Genomic DNA, 24,845 nt, shown 5'->3' on the forward strand with positions numbered 1-24,845 from the left:
CTTCACTCATTTTTTAACTATAGTCCTTCCCCCTTACTGGCATGCAATTCCCCTGCCCAGAAGGTTACCCACAAGGGAATGCAGCCCTTAGGATGAAAATACTTCCCCACCCATGCAGTTCACATTATGCAATACACTACAAATCGCCTCCCTTAAAATTATGATTAACCAACAGTAGATTAGCCCAGTTGTATCCTTCCATAGAAAACATATTACAGTTGTGACCTTTCATATAAACTGTTTTGGCTTTTGGTGCCTTTTAAATTGAAATTGCCACTTACAAAGGTGATCCCTAGCAGTGGCGGAGGAACCCTCTCTGGCACCCGAGGTGGGACAAGGGACAACAAGGGGCGGGGCAAACCGCCCAGCGGTGCACACACAATGTCCATACGGACTGCGTACACAGCAGCCCGTATGGACTGTGCACAAGCGGCAGCCTGTACGGTTGCCGTGCGAGAGGCAGCCCATACGGACGGCTGTATGGACGGCACGCGAGCAGCAGCCCGTACAGATGCCGCACAAGTGGCACACATACTGACTGCACGTGCGCCCTTGGCCGTTCTACAGCTGGGGGGAGGCAGTGGGCCATATTGTTACCCCCCCCAGTGGTACCAGGGGCAAACCACCCCCTCCGCCCCCCCCTCGCCTGCCCCTGATCCCTAGCAGAGTTTGCATCCCTCCCCCTATTTGTAAAAGTGCTTTGGAAAGAGAAGTGGAGGCATGCAGTGGATCAGACTGCAAATTGCCTCTCTTAAAATGGCTATTATCCTCAGCATTATCTGAGGTTTGATGCTGTCTGCATAACCACTTGCACTGTGTTTCTCTCTAATATGAAAAAACCCAAGATAATTTGAAATAAACATGCAATTATGGTTTCTTTGTGCCTTTCTACCCAGATATTTTTCTGGAAAAGAAAAAAATAAGGGTGAGTGGAGGGAGGGGGTAAATTCCATACCCACACCATGCCCAGCAAATCCTGAGAATTGTGTTTTACCCTTCACAGACCTATAATTCCCAGCATCCTGACAAACTACAGTTCACAGGATTAGTTGATGGAAGTGATGTGCTCTAAATGTGCTTGAGCGTATGGTATGGATACGACTTAGGTTTTACAGACCACTGCAAATGCCATCACAAAGCAATACAATGGTGCCCCGCAAGACGAATGCCTCGCAAGACGGAAAACTCGCTAGACGAAAGAGTTTTCCGTTTTGGAGGTGCTTCGCAAAACGAAGCTCCTATGGGCTTGCTTCGCAAGACGACAATGTCTTGCGAGTTCCTGCTGGGTTTTTTTTCCCTTTCCCCTCCCTTTTCCTAAGCCGCTAAGCCGCTTATCAGCTGATCCGATCAGCAGATAAGCCGCTAAAAGCCGCTGATAGCGCTAAGCCGCTTATCAGCTGATCCGATCAGCAGATAAGCCGCTAAAAGCCTCTAAAAGCCGCTAATAGCGCTAGGCCGCTTATCAGCTGATCCGATCAGCAGATAAGTCGCTAAAAGCCTCTAAAAGCCGCTAATAGTGCTAATCCGCTAATCCTTCAATGGGCTTGCTTCGCAAGACGAAAAAAACCGCTAGACGAAGAGAATCACAGAACGGATTCTTTTCGTCTTGCGAGGCACCACTGTATATCACTGCAATGAGCTCAAGCAGACACATATATCACACACATACAAATGATATAATAAGTATTTATCAAAATATTCCAATCCAGATTTTTGAAAATTCTCAAACATATTTCCATGCCAAGAAGAGGAATTCTTTAGAAGTTATGGTAAATTTCATTTAAGCATAACAGGGGGGAAAGCCCTTTGCAAATCAGTGGAGAGGCAAATTCTTTCCCGAAAAGTTCATAAAACAAAACATGAACCATATATTTAAGTTCTGTTTCCCACTGAGCCCACAGGCAGAGATGGATATTATTGAAATGATTAAGTTCATTTAACTGTCAAGCACGTTTGAAAACAATTTGTTAAATGTAGGGGGAGCATGTCATTGAACTCTGGAGCTCAGACTCTCTAATCCAGTGCTAGAGGCACATGGAAATACATCCAGATATTAATGTTTGTAGTTTTATATTAGGCATTTAAAGTCAAAGAGGGCAGTTTCATAGTAATGTGATATACCAGCTTAAATGGCGTCATTAAAACAACTTTGCCTCTGGTTTCTAGCCTTTTTTGTTGAACTGTCATAAATACAGAGATCACCTTAAATCCCCGCATTTTCACTCAAACACCTGCACTGGCATGTATTCATAAAACTCTCATATCACATTGTGCTCGCTTTTATTAAAGGTCTTCTGGAAGATTTTCTTCAGAGAGCCACTATCTCACATGCCCCCAAGTTAATTAAAATGCTTTATTGAGATGCACAACATGGACCCACTAAACAGTGTCAGGCACTGTGTGACCTGGTGCCTCGGTGTTTGGGGTATCTGGTTATTGCTAAACTATTCCTTTCACAACCTCCCTCGTTCCTACATTGTGATTCAGCAGAACTGCTGGGCCATTAATTAGTGCTTGGTTTTCTGAGAGCTTTTCTAATTCATGTTTTTAAATGCCAGGCCCAACCACAAAGCTCTTTAGACCCATAATCTACAAAATAAAATTTGTGGCTCAATTTCCATTTGCCTAAACTTCATCTGTAATGAGAACGTGTCTGCTGAAGACATCTGTTTCAGCATGGCATCCTTTCATTTTAATGGCAAATAATAGAGTTCAGCTCCCTAAGATTAGAGGTTATAGGGTAGGCCTTTGAGCTGGCTTGGCTTCCTTGCTGAAATGTACTGCCAGCCAATTTAATATATGCAACAGAGGCCCAGCAACTAGCTGTTTTGTTCCCCCTTTGCATAACACTCCCTCATTCCCCTCCTTGCAAAATAGCATGATCCTGTCTAAACACTTTGCTCCATAGCATTGTTGAACAGGGTGTCAGTATCTGCTTTTATGGAGTTGACAATAATATTATTTCGTTTCAATGAAACACAGGGTAAATGAGGAGGAATCACAGCTAATTATATAGTTGAAAATATATACTCATACCGAAAGGGAATGTGGCTGCAGAAATCTGTCTGTCGTCTAACCCCATGTCTTTGGCTTTGTTGAAACCAGGGTTGTTTCACGTGTACTGTAATGTCTCTTTGTCTTGCCCTCAGATGTAAAGAGGCCATCAAATAAAGAGCTGCCAGTTTAATCTTCCTTGCAAATTCCAAATCTGTTGTCCCATATGCATATTCACTGGCTTTTCAAGATAGATCTATACTCATGTATACTTCCAGGCTTTAAGGGTTTGCGGATGGAAACATGAGTGTAGCATTAGTGCTTCTGGGAGCAGTTTTAATGTATGGAACTCCCCCCAGAAATAAACCACACAGTGTGGTTCTATGCACCTTTATTCAAAAGCAGGGGAGGGTAATTTAATAGTGCGATGCTATACACATCTACCCAGAATCAAGTCTCATTGAGTTTAATGGGGCTTATTCCTGGGCAAGAATGTATATAATTGCAGCCTTTGTCTTTTTTACTTACAGGGTAGGGTAGATAAGGCAGCTATTAAAATCAGGGGGGCCCTACCATTAGGCATAGTGAGGCATTTGCCTCCGGCAGCGGCTGCTAGGGATACATGGAGGTGATTTTCCTTCTCTTCTCTTCCCTTCCTGACTGATTTTATAGGATATGTAAGAGATGTAGCCACACTTGCTAAGCTTACTGCATAGATAGTTGCGTGAACCTTTTATGTGAATGTCAATGTTAGAAAACTGATAAATTCTCATAGCCTTTTGGAATGCCAAATTTAATTATGACTATATACAGTGGTACCTCGGGTTACAGACATTTCAGGTTACAGGAGCTTCAGGTTACAGACTCCGCTAATCCAGAAATAGTACCTTGGGTTAAGAACTTTGCTTCAGGATAAGAACAGAAATTGTGTGGCGGCGGCACAGTGGTAGCGGCTGGCCCCATTAGCTACAGTGGTACCTCAGGTTAAGAACAGTTTCAGGTTAAGAACGGACCACCGGAACAAATTACCAAGTTCTTAACCCGAGGTACCACTGTACAGCCTTATGCATTGTTATGAACATATCTATTTATAAATATTGGATATTATATTTTTGTCTGTTAGCTTTTAATTGATGTATTAGCCACTTTACTTATGCTTTTGTCTGGCGGTTTTATATGGTAATTTTCTTCAATCAATATATTCTATTTGTTATTCTCATATTTTTCTATATATTGTATTAGTAGTAATAAAAAAGTACACATACTGTATACACCATTAAGTGTTTGCAGATGGGAACTTTGGTATTTGTACTGGTCTTCCTTCAGCAGCCTTAATACGTAGAGCAGCCCCTTGTGTTGTGTAATTCCACAAAGGTCTACTGAGACGTTCCATTGTGTTCAATAGTAAAACAATGTAAGCTGCGTTGCATTGCTGCTTTAGATTAACTGATAATTATGTTGGATTTGCCTGACATGAGGCTGCCAATATAGAGGGAATTTTTGAGAAAGTAAAACAGGATCAGACATCTCGGGTTTTCTCGTTTCTCTTTTTCCCTTTTGCATGCACTAAATCCACAAGTACGCTAACTCCACAGAAATAGTATTTATTCTGATTTTGGGATAAAGATTTTAGTTAAATTCTGTGATTTATTTTTTTTAAAAAAAAGAACAGTGAGAGTCCTGAACACAAAAAGGGGAGGGGGAGAGATCGTTGTCATTTCATTTGGCTTCTCTCAAAAGGCAATCCATCCAATAAGCCACTAAATACAACTACAAATGTACTAGGATACATACAAATGAAGCTGTATAAAACCATTCACTAGAGATTCAAATGCTATTGAATAAGCCTATATAAATCGGGTCTATAACATCTGAGCAGATAGCTCTGTCAAAATCAATCTGTCCTGTTTCTTTAGCTGACTAAGCGGCAAGCTTCTTAATGCAGAAAGAAAACTGACTAGGTCCTGCACCGTCTTTCTTTTTGTTTCAATGTTTTATTGTGGAACTCATTGGGATTGTGAGCTTTTGAATGAGAAGCAATATGGGGCTCCAAAAAACATGATCTGTTACTCCTTCTGTCAGAATTCAGGATATTTATATAAGAACAATTATTTTGATGTAAAACATATGACAAAGGAGAAGCGAGTGAGTTACAAGGCTGGGGTGAGCAATAGCCAACATGGTCCTTTCAAAGTGTTGTTAGGCTCTAACTTCCATCAGGCCCAGCAAGTATAGTCAGGGATAATGGGAGTGGTCCTTTTCCTTGGGTAACATCTGAACCTAAATTGGGGCTGGAGTGTGTGATGCAATCCTGCAAAGTGAGTTGTAAAACATGTTGTTTTAATGACTTGGAGCTCCTATCTACAACTTATGTTACTGCTACACACAAAAGGAAGTTCAGATGAACCCCCTCAAGCATTCAAAGAACTAAATGCTCCTTTCTTTGGCTTAGGCTTCTATGCAATTCCACATTGCCCTGCCTACTAGGGCAAAGGTGACACCATTTGTGTTGTTCTGGCTGAAAGACAGAGTGACACTGAGTGCTGCTAAGTTCTCCTCCCCATCTGAGGAAACATCTAAGAGTTAAGGGTGTATTTTAAGCTGAACCCATATAGCTGAGAATTCACAGGTCTCTGTGAACATTCCACAACTGAGAAAGGACTTTCCTGCAAAGTAGAGCCACTCAATGTATGCTATTTCAGACTGTCCCTTTCTTATAAGAAGATTAAACAAATTCATATGGGATGGGTCTACCAATGGCTGTTGTGATGACACCTAAACATTCAAAGGCCACAAAATACCAGGTACTTGAATGTAGGGTGAAAAAGAGATGTTGCCTTCATGCTACTAAGCGTTCTTGACCACTGTGGGAAACTGGATGCTGAACTAGAGAGACTTTTGATGCATAGTTGGTGGGAACATGAGAGAAAGTCTTCTTGGAGGTTGCTTCCAACCTTGGAACTCCCCAAGTCACTTATATGATGAGCTCCTACTGGCAGGCAAATACTGTTTTATTCAGACCGGTTGTTGGCCCCATATGCTGCATATATGATGGAATTTGCTCAACTGGGTGTTTTTATCAGTTTTGATGATGTGCTTTTTAATTTGTGGCTGTATTAAGCACCATTTGGTGGAAAGATGGGTTACAGGTTAGCAAACAAATAAAAAAGACATATTAGTCTGTTCCAGCAACTTTAATCTTCTCATTGCAATGCGGTAAAAATAAAATTATAAAGCATCCATCATTGCCCAAGTTTCAGAATAATTACGTCTCTGAAACACCATGGTAATTTGAAACAAATTAGCTAATTTGAGCTCTGTTGCATTAGGCAAAATCATAGTCTCAATGAGATTTTACACTCTGTTTCAAAAGATCCCCTTTGAACCAAAATTTCACTGTTTAGTCACATCCCTCCATTTAAAATGTTTCACCCCTCCAAATCCAATATGACTTTAAATTCTTCTTTGGTGTCCCCTGTACTCTATTTTATTGAATCTTGGATCTATTTCCTATGAACAAGACTATAATTTTAATGTTTTAAAATCTGTCTTGCTTTTCTTAACTCTTATACTAATATTAGCTTTAGTTAAATTTTAATGAATCCACTTTTATAGAAACCAGCTGCAGAAAATGGCTATAGTACTGTAGAAAACACAATTTGCCACCAAGTAAGTCAATTTTAGTAGATCCCTGTTGTGTCTTATACTAACTGAGTTATGATCCCTATCTGAGCCTAGCAATATTCTTTCAAGTAATAACGGTAGTATTTTAACTTCCTTTTTGTGAACATTTTATTAATTTCTTTGCAGAATTTTTATTGTATTGTTATCACTGTTCTACTTCAGCTAGCCCATGAAACACAGAGGCTACACAATATTTTCTCCCTGTCTTTCAGATTCCTAGTCTTCTATAGCATAAGCTCAAAAATATATCTTTTAAGCATTTGTTGGGAGTGTATCCCCATTATCACGGTGCTCAACAAGCAAAGAATGGGAAACAGTTTTGAACTGCTTACTGAAGGTTGATGCATATGTTACCAGAAAAGCCATGAATGGCAACTTAGTCATGCCAGTGACACTCCTGGCAGCATTAGAAGGAAACTAATGATGTGGGTGGGTCTGGTATCATGGGCAGAGCAGAGCAATACTGGCATCGGAAATAACTATATTGCCAGATAACAGACTCTCTTGAAGCAGTGCTCAGAGCAATATATAGACAAGTCATAGCAGTTCTTACAACCCCTGCTATTGACATATGAACTAGTTCTGAATGTGATGTGAAGGGACACAGGAAGTATAAATTACTTTGTGCTTCCTGTTTTCCACACTTATTTGTAATGTGTTATCTGTTACTCATGACATTTCTACTCACATATAAAGGGACGCACGTGGTGCTGTGGTCTAAACCACTGAGCCTCTTAGGCTTGCTGATCAGAAGGTTTGCAGTTCGAATCCACGTGAGCTCCCGGTGCTCTGTCACAGCTCCTGCTAACCTAACAGTTCAAGAGCACACCTGTGCAAGTAAGTAAATAGGTACTGCTGCAGTGGGAAGGTAAACAGCATTTATGTGCGCTCTGGCACTCATCATGGCCCTCCTTGTGCCAGTAGCGGTTTAGTCATGCTGGCCACATAAACCGGAAAGCTGTCTGCGGACAAATGCCAGCTCCCTTGGCCTGAAAAGCAAGATAAACACTGCACCCCATAGCCGCCTTTAACTGGACTTAACCGTCTGGGGTCCTTTACCTTTAGTCACATATAAAGGAATGAATTTGGCATAACTAGACCCCAATATGGAAAGAAATCAAGATAGAAACATTTTACAATGGAGGTATTATATTCCTAAGTAAGGTGGGTAGCAAGCAAGATCAAGGCTTGCTTGCTTCAGAGGAGAAGATGGTGAAATGCAAACAGGGGACACAGAAAGGGCTGAACTCCTCAATGCCTTCTTCGCCTCAGTCTTCTCCGATAAAGAAAACAATGCCCGACCTGAAGAATTTGGAGCAAATGATTCAGCAGAGGAAACACAGCCCAGATTACCTAAGGACACAGTACAAGAATACTTGGCTAGTTTAGATGTATTCAAGTCTCCAGGGCCAGACGAACTGCATCCAAGAGTATTAAAAGAACTGGCAGATGTGATCTCAGAACCACTGGCAGTCATCTTTGAGAATTCCTGGAGAACAGGCAAAGTCCCGGCAGACTGGAGGAGGGCAAATGTTGTCCTTATTTTCAAAAAGGGGAAAAGAGAGGACCCAAATAATTATCGCCCAGTCAGTCTGACATCAATACCAGGGAAGATTCTGGAGCAGATCATTAAGCAAACAGTCTGTGAGCACCTAGAAAGGAATGCTGTGATCACCAATAGTCAGCATGGATTTCTGAAAAATAAGTCATGTCAGACTAACCTGATCTCGTTTTTTGACAGAATTACAAGCCTGGTAGATGAAGGGAGCGCAGTGGATGTAGCCTACCTTGATTTCAGCAAGGCATTCGACAAGGTGCCCCATGATATTCTTGTAAAGAAGTTGGTAAAATGCGGTCTTGACTATGCTACCACTCAGTGGATTTGTAACTGGCTGACTGACCGAATCCAAAGGGTGCTCATCAATGGTACCTCTTCATCCTGGAGAAGAGTGACTAGTGGGGTGCCACAGGGTTCTGTCTTGGGCCCAGTCTTATTCAACATCTTTATCAACGACTTGGATGATGGACTCAAGGGCATCCTGATCAAATTTGCAGATGACACCAAACTGGGAGGGGTGGCTAACACCCCAGAGGACAGGATCACACTTCGAAATGACCTTGACAGATTAGAGAACTGGGCCAAAACAAACAAGATGAACTTTAACAGGGAGAAATGTAAAGTATTGCACTTGGGCAAAAAAAAATGAGAGGCACAAATACAAGATGGGTGACACCTGGCTTGAGAGCAGTACATGTGAAAAGGATCTAGGAGTCTTGGTTGACCACAAACTTGACATGAGCCAACAGTGTGATGCGGCAGCTAAAAAAGCCAATGCAATTATGGGCTGCATCAATAGGAGTATAGCATCTAGATCAAGGGAAGTAATAGTGCCACTGTATTCTGCTCTGGTCAGACCTCACCGGGAGTACTGTGTCCAGTTCTGGGCACCACAGTTCAAGAAGGACACTGACAAACTGGAACGTGTCCAGAGGAGGGCAACCAAAATGGTCAAAGATCTGGAAACGATGCCTTATGAGGAACGGCTAAGGGAGCTGGGCATGTTTAGCCTGGAGAAGAGGAGGTTAAGGGGTGATATGATAGCCATGTTCAAATATATAAAAGGATGTCATATAGAGGAGGGAAAAAGTTGTTTTCTGCTGCTCCAGAGAAGCGGACACGGAGCAATGGATCCAAACTACAAGAAAGAAGATCCCACCTAAACATTAGGAAGAACTTCCTGACAGTAAGAGCTGTTCGACAGTGGAATTTGCTGCCAAGGAGTGTGGTGGAGTCTCCTACTTTGGAGGTCTTTAAGCAGAGGCTTGACAACCATATGTCAGGACTGCTCTGATGGTGTTTCCTGCTTGGCAGGGGGTTGGACTCGATGGCCCTTGTGGTCTATTCCAACTCTATGATTCTATGATTCTATGATTCTAAGGCAATGTCAATAGTAGGTGAATTTCAATCTTCAACCAACGTTCTTCAGGAACACGGTCCATTCTCAAGAGGTATATCTTTTAAACTCTGAGTTGAGTATTTCCTTGGTATGTGTAGTTTGAAACTGAGTACAGAATGTATAATCCAATTCCTACTGAAATTTTAACCTGGGTTGCGTTGATTGTAATAGGAAATATATCACTGATTGCTGTTTTACTTGGAATTTTGTTCCAGCACAATGTCATTCACATTTACTCAGAATTAAGCATCAGTGAGTTAATGGGACTTACTAGTACTCCAAGGTAAGGCTGTACATTATTTTGGAAATGTAAAGCAGCATTGACAATACGCTTGCATTGCATTGCATAGTTTACAGGAGACTATGATCCTAAAAGACACCATCCAGCTATGATTTATTTCCTTTTCAATTAGTTTGTCAGTTTAAAGAAAAATATTTTCTTTTCCTTTGTACTGCACATTTTAAAAACTGCATTAAACTGTTTAAAAAGACATGATAGCCTGCTTTAGTTTCAGTTACTGGTGGCACTGCCACTACTGGGTTTTTATTATGTAAATTGCTGCAATCTGGTTAGTTCCTTCCTCTTTTTTTCTGTTACAAAAGGGGGCTGCAAGTGCTAATCAAAGTGTTGCAATTTCCATATTAATGATGTTTTCATAATGACACTTACTTGATATGCAATGTGGATGGAGTGGTGACTTTTTATTCTTCTTCAAAGAGACAATAATAAAATGTTAATTTTTATGAAATAAAGCATGTTTGTTTTGAAACTAGTAGCAATTGTCCAGTACTATTGTTCCCCTACCAGTAATGTGTAATAAAGCATTTCTAATTTAAACACAGCAACAAGCTATAGAGTGCTCTTGTTAACGCACACTATGACCCAGTCTGTACTATTCTCAAACCATGACTTATTGAACAAACTAACCAAATCACACTGCTGAGATCCTGAGGGCCCTGCTGCCGCCTCTCTCCACCTGGCTGGCCCAGGGTGGACTGCTTCATAAGGACTTCTTCTGCTGCCCAGCAGTGAGGGCCTCTTCTTCTATTATTATTTTTTAATCTTTTTGTTTAATTTTTAGTGTCTTAATTGTTTTTAACTGACTTGTAAGGGCATTTGTGAGATATGGCTGGGAGGAGAGGAGATGGGGAGAGCAGGGAGAGGCCCAGTTATGGTGGTTCTGGTAGGGGGAGGTATGGCGTGGGAGGTGGTGCAGGCCAGGTAAGGGGCACATGGCACAGGCAGTTAGTGGCTGTGCCGTGGGTCAACCCCTCTTCCAACCTGGGGAATTGTGGTTGTCATATCAGTCAGCCCTCAGGTCTGCGACTGCTGCTGTTCAATGCCAGGATCTTCCGCCTGACACCAGGCTTTTAATTTCTACACAATTTCAATATCACTAGCACTTTAAAATACTAAGATTCACTATTTCAACTGTTCAAAACACCTCCAGAATTTTAATGAAAGGGTTTATACTGGATAGCTTTTCCATAAGATGACAATCATCTCCCTGCAAAAAGAGCTGGCAAGCATAGTTTGAGTTCCAGCTTGTGCATATGTTAAAGCATTTAATCTTTTATCTACTGTGAGCAAAAGTTACACTGTGGTTTAGCCTGGTCATGTGAATCCACATCCATACTTTGTACAACATGCTTTTGGAAAATTCAGCCATAATATCCTTCATTGTGGTAGGCAGTTTCTCCAGGTCATCTGTTCAGTATATCAAGGATCACGGAATGTTTGTCTGCAGCACTGCCTTTACCTAACATTTCAAATAAAAGACTGCAGTCAGCCGTTTCTAAGGAAAACAAATTCACTGAATCACACTATTTGTTACTTATTATTGAGCATCGAATAGCTCACCAAAGTTCTTTGTCGAAATACCTGAAACAGGCCATCAGAGTCAAAATGATATAGAGTCCTGCAATGCTGTGTTACAGTTTTTCTATTTTCATGAAGCAATTGTGGCTCTGAAAGAAAAGAATAAAACTACAGCCAGGTTATTTGTACCTGGTGGATTCGTTCAGCTTTCAACAAAATCAGCAAAAGAACTGGAGGAAAAACAGAAGGTTACAAAGCATCCCAGGAATTTATGAAGTGAAAAGGGAAATAATGACTTTCTAGCAAATAATGCCATGTATTCTTTTGTCATTTCCACTGCTTGGGTTACAGTAACAAGAAGGGGGTCAGCTTTTTGTGATAGCCATCTTACCTACTGTTTGAAAACTCCAACTCCAACTGATGTAATTTGACTAAATTTGGGAGAGTCAGGGATTAAGATTGAATTTGAATTATGAAGGAAAAGGTAGGGCAGACAATTTCCACAAATTGACTACAACCCCCCCCCCCAAATCTATTTTTTTTGGGGGGGACTTATCTAGAGTGAAGAGATTGAATGCTGAAATCCAAAGAATCTCAAATTAACACCCCAAAACCCAACACGGTCCAATTCACTCCAAACCAGTGCCAAAGTTTGACCTGAAGTTTAGTGGGAATCTCCTTTCTTCTAACTTGAAGCTATCAGTTCAAGTCCTAGCCTCCAATGTAGGCCAAAACAAGCTTGCTCATCTTTCATGTGACATCACTTTTCCAAATCCCTCAAATGTTCCTCATAAAGCTTGGTCACCCTCCTCTGCACACGTTCTTCTAAAATTGTGGGGCCTAGAACTGGACACAGTACTCCAGGTGGGATCTGATCAAGGCAGAATAAATTAGTACTATTACTTCCCTTGATCAGGACACTATACTTCTGTTGATGCAGCCTAGAATAGCATTAACTTTTTTTTTACTGATGCATCACACTGTTGACTCGCATAAAGTTTGGGATCTAAGTCCCCTACATCCATTTTACATGTACTACTGGCAAGCCAGGTGCCCCCCATCTCATAATTGTGCAGCTAGTTCTTCCTGCCTAGGGATTTGAGAGCAGGCTTCCCTGGTCATATTCCTACATTCCAACCATTGCGCCACACTGGCTTTCTGTAAAATTAAGCAATAGCTTTGTTATGTGCTAATGAGTGCTCACAAATTACACAGATCACTTGGTGCAAACTTGGAAATAATACTCCTGAAAAGAAGACATTTCACACATTCATTGAGTGAACAAGAAGATCATGATAGGTCAAGTGAAGCACATGTATGTGTGAGCTGGTTCCATTTCTAAGGATAAAATGATGGATGATGGCCTGAACATATTTGGAAAAAATATTCAGTAGAGTGCAGGTGTAACAGTGAAAGATACTGGATCATTTGCAGACATTGTAATAAATCTTCATTTCAATCCAGTCTTGCTGAAGATTTGTTCAAAGGGTCGATCAATAGACCATATAGTTTTAATTAATGAATCCTGAAGACTGAATAGGATGAACTGACCACTCTTGCAGACTAATGTGGGCACTGAAATTAATATTGGTATCCAATTCCAGCCCTGGTCCATCAGCAGTTCAATGAAAAAAAGCATATCTTGTTCATCCAAAGGTTTAAAATGCTGCTGCTGGTGGTCCGCTGTGCGGCATTCTATGGCTTGTTTATTAATAGAACAGAAAGTGTTCTATTAAATTAAGAAAACACGGTTCAGCATGTTGTGTTATGGAGTTTTCCATGTTCACTCAAGTTCCAGAATGCTGGGAAATTGCAGGTGTTAATGACAGCAATATGAATGTGGTATGGAATATTGTGTTCAAGCCTCACCTCTACCTTGGCAGAATGGTGGACCCAACTCTCAGATCTGTATGTTTACAGTGGTACCTCGGGTTACCTATGTTTCAGGTTACATACGCTTCAGGTTACAGACACTGCTAACCCAGAAATAATACCTTGGGTTAAGAACTTCGCTTTAGGGTGAGAACAGAAATCGTGCAGCGGTGGCGTGGCAGCAGCAGCAGTAGCAGCAGGCCCCATTAGCTAAAGTGATTCTTCAGGTTAAGAACAGTTTCAGGTTAAGAACGGACCTCCGGGACGAATTAAGTACGTAACCAGAGGTACCACTGTACTAGAACAGATTTGGAAAGGATTTGTCTTTTCACTGGAATAGGCACATGGAGTCCATGCAACTGAAGCTAATATCTTATACCTATTAAGTGGTTAATTTATTAAGTGAAAAATAAAGAGTCAAAACTCTTATGAGAATATCAAAAGGAATTTTATCTGAAAATGTCCATGTGTCTTCTGCTGTTTTGGAATTCTCCCTCATTTCACAGAAAGCATAATTTTGTTTGAGAGGTGTGGAATGGGGAAAATATAAAGTATTCTACTGGTGCGTTTCCCCCCCCCCCCCCAATACTAAGTACATAGTTAAGAATTTCTGCCTGATGCATGCATAAAATGCACTGTATTCACCAAGAAGTTCTCTGTGATGCATCCTTAAAACACAAAGTGCTCCCTCACCACTAAAATGTGTAATAAATGTCCAGGCAGAAATTATACATTCACATCTTCCGAAATGCTTGCTACAAACACATACAATTAATTTCTTGCTTTTAAAGCACTTCAGTTAACACAGCGCAATCAACTGTTTGCTCTGAAGAGGATAACATGTATTAATTGGTTTGATCTGCCTAACCATTTAAGGGTTAAATACAAGTTGATGGGATCATCAGCCTCAGGTTTGTTTGTTCTTACAATTTTCAAAATAAACGGAACTTCACTTCCTTTTTCTTTGTACTGTATATGTTTTCATATCAGTTGGGCTATCTCCACATTTAACATTAAATCTATGCACTGTTCCCCTTGCAATATTCAAGTCTACATGCATGAAATACAAGCAAATTGCTTTTTTCACTAGTTTCTTTGCTATTTTGTTTCTTTCTTTCATTTATTGAGAAAAGAGAAAATATTGTTAACAACTTAGAACTCTTTCTTTTAAATAAATCAAGTTGTTTTTCTTCATAATAGTACAATACTGAAAATACAGAAATATCTTAAACTTTCAAATGATGTGGAAAAGAAAATGTGATAAAATTAGTCACAAGTTTCATATGTGGAAGGAAGAGAAAAAAGACCCACATGAGGGGGGGAAAGTGAGCTGACAGCCTTAAAAATTGCCCTAATTGAGAATGGGAATATGAGACACATCTAGCCACTTCCAGGGCCTTGAAAGGATTGGCATTCCATCTTCTGGTTCTGTATTATGAACAAACCTGGAATCTTTTTGACCTTGTGAATTCAGCTTGAACCAAGCTGAGTTGAAAACCTTAAATCAAGATCCTGTCAGAATGTGATGATTCTTGAAAGAATGATAACCTGCAGATAAGGCAAAATGAAATTTAGTTGGCTCTTGTAATGGCTTGGACCTACTCTAGGAATGGAAATGTCAATCATGTGGCCTTCTTCCAAGGTTAAATGGGAACTTGTGCTTGACTTCATAGATGGAGTCCTTTGGATACTGCTTCCCTCACATTTGGCACAAAAGAGGACAGAAGAAAGGTATGTTAAAAGGAAAGGATAAATGACCAGGTAACATGAAATGCTTTTTTGGGGGGTGTCTTGAATGGACCATATTTGAGAGATGTGGCCAAAACTGATAGGCGGAAGAACAGTTTGCAAACCAAGACATTTACTAACATCTCAAAAGCCTGTTCTTTATCTTTTTATATACAGACTGGGGAGACATTACTTTCACATTGAAAAATGCTTTTAGCAATTCTAGCAATGCAGGATTTTGTTTTAATGCCATCCTGCTTGAATATTTTCCTGTTTTGAATAATGCTGTTTCAAGAATCAATCATATTATTCCCTAGAAGGTTTGTAGGATGGTCACTGTCATTTTGAATTAAACAGGTAATTCAGAAATTACCAGAAATTCAAAACTTGGGCAGAGTGTATTTGAGGGAGCAACATAAATGCTTCCTTGGGTGTCCTAATGCTCTGTGGGGTGCTGCTGTTACTGTGGACAATACACCACCACTAATGCAAGCAGAGGTTTTGGTAGTAAAGGTCTTCTCATATCCAATTGTAGAAATTTGGATGACTATTTACATTGCTCATGAGAAGGTGCTCAGGCAGGTTGGACCTACCAAGGTGTCCTTGGTACTTATGATGAAATCTCCCAATACCACATCTGGGGGTTTTTCCAACAGAACTTCTGAAATTTCTTCCCTGACCTGGCAGAAGCAGACTGCTGAGCAGTGAAGTGGATGGAACACTAAGAGAACACTCACTCTGACTCTCTGGCCCAACACCAGGTACAAGCTTCACTCTTGGTCCCCAGGAAGTCTGGTTGCCTGACAGAAGCAGTGGAATTCCAATGCATTATGGCAGCCCAAATAACCTGATTCTCCTGTCTCTGCTGGTGCTGAACCAAGTACACTGGGGACACAGCTAATTGAGATCAGGTGATCTATAAAGGTCTTGATAATATATGCCAGGTCAGTCCCCTCAATTAAATTATGGATGAGTGATGCATTCACCAACATTACTGCTAGCATGGAGTGCTGGTTAGAAAGACAACACAGCTGCTGAAGGAGGTGGCAGATTACAGTATCTAACAGTAATTAGGGCTCCCTGCCACCTATCTCTTAAATTCAACACAAACAATGCTACATTTTCTGTCACAGGGTTGCTGAAATATTTGGCTTGCTTTTGTTATGAGCAACAGACTTAAAAGAAAGAGATTATAGTATTAAAATTTTTAGGGTGCTGTCCTTCAACCTCTCAATATTCATCAGCAGACTGATGCCTTTCAATGCAAATAAAGTTGAAATAAAGCTCAAAGTTCCTGATATGGCATTGTATATTGTTTTATATAGATACATCACCTGCCCTTCCAAACTTTTTTGTAAAGTTTTTGTCTTATGTAATGGAGCTTCACTTGAAGAGAGAGAGATGCTTAAGCCCATTTACCCACTAAAAACTGTATGCCCAACTAATTTACTCCCCAAATGGGAAACATAGAAGGCACCCTCTTTCCGTACACCCATGTTCAGTCCACGTCTTCAGTGCCTGCATGGGCTGGGTGACGGGAGCACCTTCCGATCACAGGAACAGCAGCACAGCATTCCCAAGGAATAGGTCCTGGTGCTGTGGACTCACATTTGTTCATGTGAGCACCTCAAATGCAGCAGAGTGATGGAAGCAAAGCTGTGGAGGTTTTGTAGCATACCCAATTTATTTCTACTGATTTAACAAATAAAAGAACATAACAAACATGTACAAGAGAAACAGCTCTCATACTGCCATCCTGTCTCTGGACAGATCAAAGAAAAAGCACACAGTACTAGGGACGGAAGTCTGGAAGAGTAGCTTCCGCCCCCTCCTTTCTCACAGACAGAAAGTAAAACAAACATGATCTGGTGATCCTTGCAATGGGAGGGATGAAAATACTGACATCCTCTCTTTTCTTTTCAGCATGGGTTAAAAACATACATTAGACCCACAACAGATGTAGGAGTTATGTTCTGGGGGTAGTGCATAAAGCCAAAATTGCATATAGACAAAACACATTGGCAATCCCACCCACCATTGAAGCCAAAGTTTCCCCTTCCCCCCATTTCTATTTTTTAAAATTGCCAAGTGTGCAAAGTTGAATGTGCACAAGTTAAATGCGTGCAAGTTGTGAATCTACTGTACAGTGGTACCTTGGTTTATGAACTTAATCCGTTCCGGAAGTCTGTTCTTAAACCGAAACTATTCTTAAACCGAGGTGCACTCTCCCTAATAAGGCCTCTTGCCACCAGTGCCCTTCCACTGTTCGGATTCTGTTCTTAGACTGAGGTAAAGTTCACAAACCGGGACACTATTTCTGGTTTTGTGGAGTTCTTAAACCGAATCATTCATAAACAGGACTGTTCTTAAACCGAGGTACGTCTGTATTGTAAGTAAGCATTAGCTGTGGGCTACTGTGTGATTTAGACAGCTCACAACATGCTTTCATCTGTAAAATGGATTCACACAGATGTTAAGTACTAAAAGACATTTACAAAACACCAGCATTAAATACTACAAGAATACTGATTGGAAATTTCAGCTTGCCATCTTCTCCCTTCACCACAATTAATTGCACACATTTTCTAGTGTTCCATTTCCCTAAGCAGACTACACTTTCTTTTTTTGCAGACACTGTCAATAAAACAAGATTCTTTTTCAATCTAAAATACTCTTTACAATTTATTTTTCTAATTATGTTTTTAACTTGTGCTGCATCCTTTCTTTCTTTTTTAGATTTCCCACTTCCCAACTAAATGTATTTCTATTTATGTATTTTAAGAGGCCTTCTGTTTAGAATTATTTTAACATTGCCACTTAACTACATTTACATCTGTTGCTTTGCCCCCTCTAGATTTCATCAAGATGAATTTTAATTGCATATGCAATTGTTCCTAAAATGATCTTACTTCCTAGCACTAGGTCTCCCCTCTCAGATAATAAAACTCCAATTAAACTTATTAAGTCATCTGATATTTCCTCAAACTAACTTTTATTGATGACCCAGACTGTTCAGTTTGCTTCCTATCGCCATGAACAATATTCTAAGCCTAATTATATTTTATCATCATGGGCGTTCCTCTGAACCAGCCATATTTATCAAACTTCATGCATTTTCTAGGACTTCATCCAAAATAGCCTCAAACCAGACAAATGCTTCAAATAAGCCATGGAACAAAACAATCCTGAAGTACTTTTCAGAAATATGTCTTTGCTCTTCATTTTGCATTCTGCTGTAGCCAAGTTAACATCTGAGTAATTAAAGTATTGCCAGGAATTTTAAATATCCTGTTTTTTAACATGTTTCCCTAGTTGTATACTTTTTAGATTTTGCATTAGTTGCTCTGAACAAGTGAACCATATCCATTTCCAGTAATCACAACAGTATTTGTTGTGATTTCAGTAACTTCACTCATTGTATATCTTACCTGCAATGCCACTTTCCTCATGTGTTTTAAAAGTGTGCAGACTTGTATTTTAGGGTGCACTCATAGCAAATTCACTTTTGTTTAGAATCAGACAACTGAGTGCTAATACATGCACGATGTGGCATCTTCAAAGGTTAATCTTACATTCCCTTCCACCACCTCTTCTTGCCTAGCTGCTGTCTCTTTAGAAAACCTTTCTACTTAAGTCATCCTTCCCCCTCCACGGCAATATGCAATGTTGCCCCCAGCCAATTCGGTCTTTTATTTCCATCACATTCGCCTGTCAGAATTTTGTGACTGATCCTTCCACCTCTATAGTCATAACATTGAACATGTCATGAAATCACAGCAGCTCAGACATTGGCTAGAAGAGGCTCACAGGTGACAGACAGTCAGTTCAAGCCCATTAAATATCTATGATTTGGAGCTATTTTTGCATCATGCACATTTTCAGCTTTTGCACCATATGCTGCTACAATTTCTATGACCTGGTTTTATTCTCTCACATTTACATTATCTTTTCACTTTCAAGTCTGAAGTTAATCCTGCAGACATCCCTGCTGCAAGAAATGTACACATTAAAACCAGCTGTGCCTCGACTGTGAGATAGTAACTGGCCCTGCTAAGATAATTCAGCTTGCAATCCAGAACCATAAAAGTCAGTGGTAATTTTGTAACTGACTTCAGTGGGATCTGGAGTACTAATTTGGTTTTTCATCAGTATTCTGAGCACACTTAAAAGAATCCATTACTGTTTTCGTGTCAATTTATTGGTCCTAAGTGTGTGGTATATGCAGAAAAGGGAAGTTACAGTTAACAATTATTTAAAAGAACTGACACCTTTCAAATGATATTTCTGTTCTAACACCGGCAGAGACTTTTCAAAACCTTGCCACTCAGATCTGTGATATTTGTATTGCAATGTTCAACTGCAAATAACAGAACAGAACCTGTTCTGACCTCAGATACTTTCAATTGATAAAGATATTATACTGGGGCATTCAGGTACAATTCTGGGTGCAACACTCAGCTTTCATTGGAAGGCTACCTCACTGCATGTCCAGAAAGAAAATTATATACCGTATTTTTTGCTCTATAAGACGCACCAGACCACAAGACGCACCTAGTTTTTGGAGGAGGAAAACAAGAAAAAAAATATTCTGAATCTCAGAACCCAGAACAGCAAGAGGGATTGCTGCGCAGTGAAAGCAGCAATCCCTCCTTCTGTTCTGGCTTCTGGGATAGCTGCACAGCCTGCATTTGCTCCATAAGACGCACACACATTTCCCCTTATTTTTTAGGAGGGAAAAAGTGAGTCTTATAGAGCAAAAAATACGGTATTCTGACTTTGTGCACACAGCTAAACACACTCTCTGGGAATCTCAACACACATGAAGCAGAAAAAGCACCTCCTTTACTGTCCATCAAAAGCTCTGTGTGCCCAGGAGCCACATGAATTGGACCTCAGTTTTTCCGAATAACTGTTTTCTGTTGGTGAACTCAATTTATGGGCTTCCATTTGAGCATGCACTACATGTTGCACAGCAGTATTACCACCTCTCCCCCCAAACAGCAATAATATTCTGCTTAATGAGACTATGATAAAAAAGTTAGTATTTCAAAATAGCACACTATTTTCCTCCAGTGTAGGAAGAGCAACACTGATAGGAAGAAAGCACAGAGATGTGCCTTCATGGTAGTGATTGGGAACTAATAATGCACATAATTAAGAATGCATATTTTTATGCATGAAAATAATGTGCCACCAAAACGGTATGTTTTTCATGGCCAAATACGAAGGAACGATAATTAGTTCCCCACTACTTTTCTTGTTTCATAAGTCTTTGTTGTTTCAGTTGATGGAATATGCTTTCTCTCTCTCTCTCTCTCTCTCTCTCTCTCTCTCTCTCTCTCTTTATTAGATCCAAGTTAAAAAGAAAAAGGAGAGAGAATGTTGCCACCATTATTATTTTTCTCTAGTTTGCATTGTAATGGAATATCAAAAGGTAATATTATCTATTGTGCCTCTATCTGGGGCATGTTACTTAAGTTTCAGTTCCTCCTAGACAACGAACCATGAAGACTGAAGAGATGACACAGACACATCATGTCCTTCCTCCCTTCATGCCCCTTGAGTGACGGTACTTTGCATGAGCTTTCCTGAGAGGATTAATGGCAGATTTGACTCTAGGAAATAATTACGAGGTTTGACAAGACATTTGAGACTCTGGTGATAAAAGAGACGGAAGGTTTCAGTGAGGAACTAGGATGCTGACAGGCACAACATGCTCATTATGGAAATTCAAAAAGAGAAAGAATATCTAAAAATAAGCAAGATATCGAGGCACATATTTTATACATCAACCACACTGCAAGCTTCTTATCCCATGTGCTAATATCACCCATATCTTACTAACTGTAATGAGGGCCTCTTTTAAAAAAAACTTAGCACACTTCTCTCTTTCTTACCTCTGTGCTTCCTATTATTTTCCCTTCTTGGAGGGAGGTGGTGAACAGAAAGGAGCTAAGAAACAGCCCTAATAAACAATTGTATATGCAAAGGGACTCTCTACATGATCCATCCTGCATTTGGAACAGAAGCTGTATTTGCATGCACACAGGTGCTGTCCTTACCTTCTGAGCAGCATATAGAGGTGTTTGACAGGAGGATATATGTACATTGCAAATGACTGTGGCTGTAAGAATAAGGGTTGCACAACTGGGACCTGCCATAGTGTTCCAATGAGGAGTGCTTTGGGAAAGGGACATAGTTCAGTGGCAGAGCCTGCAAAAGGGCCAAGGTTTGATTACTGGAATCTCCAGGTAGGGCTAAGAAGCAATTTCTGTCTGAAAATAAAGGTATTATTATTATTATTATTATTATTATTATTATTATTATTATCTGGAAGGCCAGTGCCAGTCATTGCGGTCAGTACTGAGCTGAAAGGATCCAGGATCCCAGCCAGCCTGTTGTGCCTTCTTCTAGAACAGGCTTCCTCAACCTCGGCCCTCCAGATGTTTTTGGCCTACAACTCCCATGATCCCTAGCTAGCAGGACCAGTGGTCAGGGATGATGGGAACTGTAGTCTCAAAACATCTAGAGGGCCGAGGTTGAGGAAGCTTGTTCTAGAATATTCCATCCTATTCCCCTTTATCTTGACCTTACATTCCTCTCCACCCTTGAGCAGCTGGTATTCCATGCACACTGAGCATGTTCAGTCCACATTGGACTAACTTTTCCCCCCGCCCTAAAGGTTTGTATAATGCTATAAACTTGCAATTCTGCCTGCTGATACTTCTGTTATTGAGCAGAATGTGGAGAATTGTGTTGCCATTATTATAGGGTGGTGGTACAATCTTTCTCGGATTCTACCACTTTAAATGCAGGTGCATGGGGGAAAGGGATTACATATTTGAACACTTTTTTCCACATTAAAACAAGAAAAAAAAGAACATCACCCAATTCATCTAGAGAAGTAGATTCAACCATATGCTTAGGCCTGTAAAGCTCACCTGTTTCGAGCTGTTAAGTTTTTAAAACACCTCCCCCACAACACATTCTTTTCCATTGGAAACAATGGGAGGGAAAGTGAATGTGAGATTTAGGCATGTTCCTGAGCTCTTCTAATTTTCTTCTCAGTTGGGAAGCAGGTCAGGAACCCTGGGTTTTGGATCCCAGCTTCTTCCCCTAGCATGCCCCCAATCACTCCTGATGTTACCCCAAATTCTGGGACCTGCAGGCCATAGCGCAAATGTTGGATGAGCCAGAGCATTGAAGGATCTCAGTCTATGACACTGGAGTTCTGTTTCCAGTGTAGAAGAGGGTGATCTAATCAGTCCTAAAGCCTCCAAGACACCCTCTCATGGGCCATAGAACTGCAGCCTATGCACCTTGTTAGGTTGAATGTGTGCAACAGGCAATTACATGGAACAAAAGCCCAACAACACTTCCTTTAGAGCAAAGCCTTACTGGGCATACATTTCTGAACTCAACTTTGACAAACAAGAACAATCAGTAATGTATACATGTCTACCCAGGAGTCAATAGAATTTACTCCAAGGCAAGTGTTTAAAAGTAAAGGTAGAGGGACCCCTGACCATTAGGTCCAGTCGTGACCGACTCTGGGGTTGCGGTGCTCATCTCGCTTTATTGGCTGAGGGAGCCGGTGTCACATGGCCAGCATGACTAAGCTGCTTCTGGCGAACCAGAGCAGCTCATGGAAACACCATTTACCTTCCTGCCGGAGCGGTACCTATTTATCTACTTGCACTTTGTGCTTTCGAACTACTAGGTTGGCAGGAGCAGGGACCAAGCAACAGGAGCTCACCCCGTTGCGGGGATTTGAACCGCCGACCTTCTGATCAGCAAGTCCTAGGCTCTGTGGTTTAACCCACAGCGCCACCCACGTCCCTAGGCAAGTGTCTAAAGGAGGCCAATTTAGGACTGCAGTCTAAGTTGCAAAAAGTTTCCTGTTATATTTATTTAAATATTCATTTTCACTTCTATCAGGTTTTCCTCCCCATCAAGCCCTGGTGAAGTTAATGTTTCTAAAAATATAAATGCATAAAATAAATAATGTTTTGTCTCACACAGAAGTACAGCAGATAATGACAGCCGCAATCCAACCTGGGAAGCTGGGGTAGATTTCAAGAGCCAAATTGTGTAGATGGAAAGGCAGAGCTGTACTCTTTCTTATCACATTTTTCTTTTTGAATATACCTTTCTCTGGCTGCTTTCTTCTTCTTCTTCTTTGAGGGGGGAGCAGTTACAGGAAAATATGTGGGATGGGAAAGACAAGGTTTGAGGGAGAAAAGCAGGAGTTCACCTCCCTCCCCTACCTCTGTGCTTTCAAGTTCCCACCACCCCCACCTTTTGGGATTATGGCAGCAACCCAACATGACATACTGGTCTGCACAGTCAAATCTAGTTTGTTCATAAAGAATATTATAGGAATTCGAAGTAGCATTTCTCATATAGACAGTTATATAAGAGAGAAAAGGCCTATGTTTGCATTTATTCTGGCTGGAGAAAAAAATCCAAATCATTTATTCAGGGGAAATATTCAGATGCAAATACGGCATACATTTTTAAAACATGCATAATATAATTACAACTGGGAAAAAAATCATTGTTCCATAGACAGCATGAACAATTGACAGCCTACGAATGCATCGTTTTAAAAAAAGTTATTAATGAGCTTTCAGGATACTTCTTGATGCTGCTGGTTTGCTGTGTTGTGAATTATTAGATCATCAGCAACCTATAATAAATAATGTGTTCTCAGTCATTCCATGGATATGTTTTCCTATTTGTCAACATGTATGCACACACACAAAGTCTTTTTAAGAAGACAAGAACATTTTCCAGTATAATAAACAATCCTGCATTGATTTGCAAAGGTTTTGAGATCAGAGATTACTTGCAGTTCAAGAAAGAATGAGGGCATCAGAATGTTTCCATCTATTGCTTTCTACAGCATAATAGTGAACTGTTTGAATAATATGCAAATAAAGACTGATTTAATAGATCAGTTCAAACCACTTTACCTTTATGTATTATACATAAAGCAAATAGAAAAAAGTAAAATATATTAATATAAATAAGAACCCTTATGAAAATCCTGCTTTAATATATACAAGGAGGACAAAGTTAAAAAGGTAATTGCTTTGACTGCTTGTGGATGAGCTCTAAGCAGGAGATTTAGATTATAGAAAGAAGCATTATTTGAAGATGAGATTTCAATGGAATGGGAAGTGAGCCTGTATATTTGTGAACAGAGCCCACATGACTTTTCACGATATGGCAACAAAACAGTTATGGCAATCTGACCTAAACAACTACAATATTATATACTTCATGATAATATAATCTTACAAGGTATGATTTGCAACAAAATTTTCTTCAGTCACTGTCCAGGATGCTCCTATTCAGAGCTCCAGGCAGCCTTTGAGTGCCATTAAAGCTCCTGAGTGGGGTGGAAGTAATTTCAGGAGAATAAAAGGAATATATATATTTATAATTTCTTTTCTTCTCCCTTTCTGAAGCATTCCCCTACTGTGCTAAAAAGTGCTGGTGGGTTCAGGTTTGGGGCTGTCAGCCCTGAACCCAAGCATTTTATTAGCGTACCAAGGGGTGCAGGATGAGTTTCTGGAGGTGCCCATTTTCTGTTCCCTCTTCAGTCAGTGCTATGTACAGTGTGCAGCAGGCTAGGGGGAGCTATTTCAGCCCAAGGGCTGCATCACCTCTTGGGTAATCTTCCAGGAGCCACATACCACTGTGGGTGGGGCCAGAGGCAAAAGTGAGCAGAGTAATAAACGTAAATTTCTGAGGATGGACAAGACAGAGGCGTTATCAGGGTTCAA

The 24,845-nt window shown here is 40.5% G+C and overlaps 1 protein-coding gene across 8 annotated transcripts in view; it reads right to left on the reverse strand.

The window, feature by feature from the left end:
- LOC310704790 (uncharacterized protein) overlaps positions 1 to 24,845 on the reverse strand; it is a 251,058-nt gene that overhangs the window by 209,439 nt on the left and 16,774 nt on the right. For 2 of the 8 annotated variants that reach the window (XR_014524997.1, XR_014524998.1), the window contains exons 2-3: positions 11,497 to 11,603; positions 11,007 to 11,395 (exon numbers count right to left, since the gene is read on the reverse strand). Coding sequence is in view for 2 of the 8 variants with exons in the window: in XM_083498787.1 (XP_083354913.1) it covers positions 11,363 to 11,395; positions 11,497 to 11,603; positions 15,792 to 15,854 (203 nt within the window). In the remaining 6 variants the exon portion in view is untranslated. Of the gene's footprint in view, positions 1 to 9,924; positions 11,396 to 11,496; positions 11,623 to 15,791; positions 15,855 to 24,845 lie in introns of those variants that run through there. The other 6 variants (XM_083498787.1, XM_083498786.1, XR_014524995.1 and 3 more) reach the window with 6 other exon arrangements.

This window comes from Podarcis liolepis, assembly GCF_965112155.1.
Source record: "Podarcis liolepis genome assembly, chromosome: 4".
NCBI classification, from domain to species: Eukaryota; Metazoa; Chordata; class Lepidosauria; order Squamata; family Lacertidae; genus Podarcis; species Podarcis liolepis.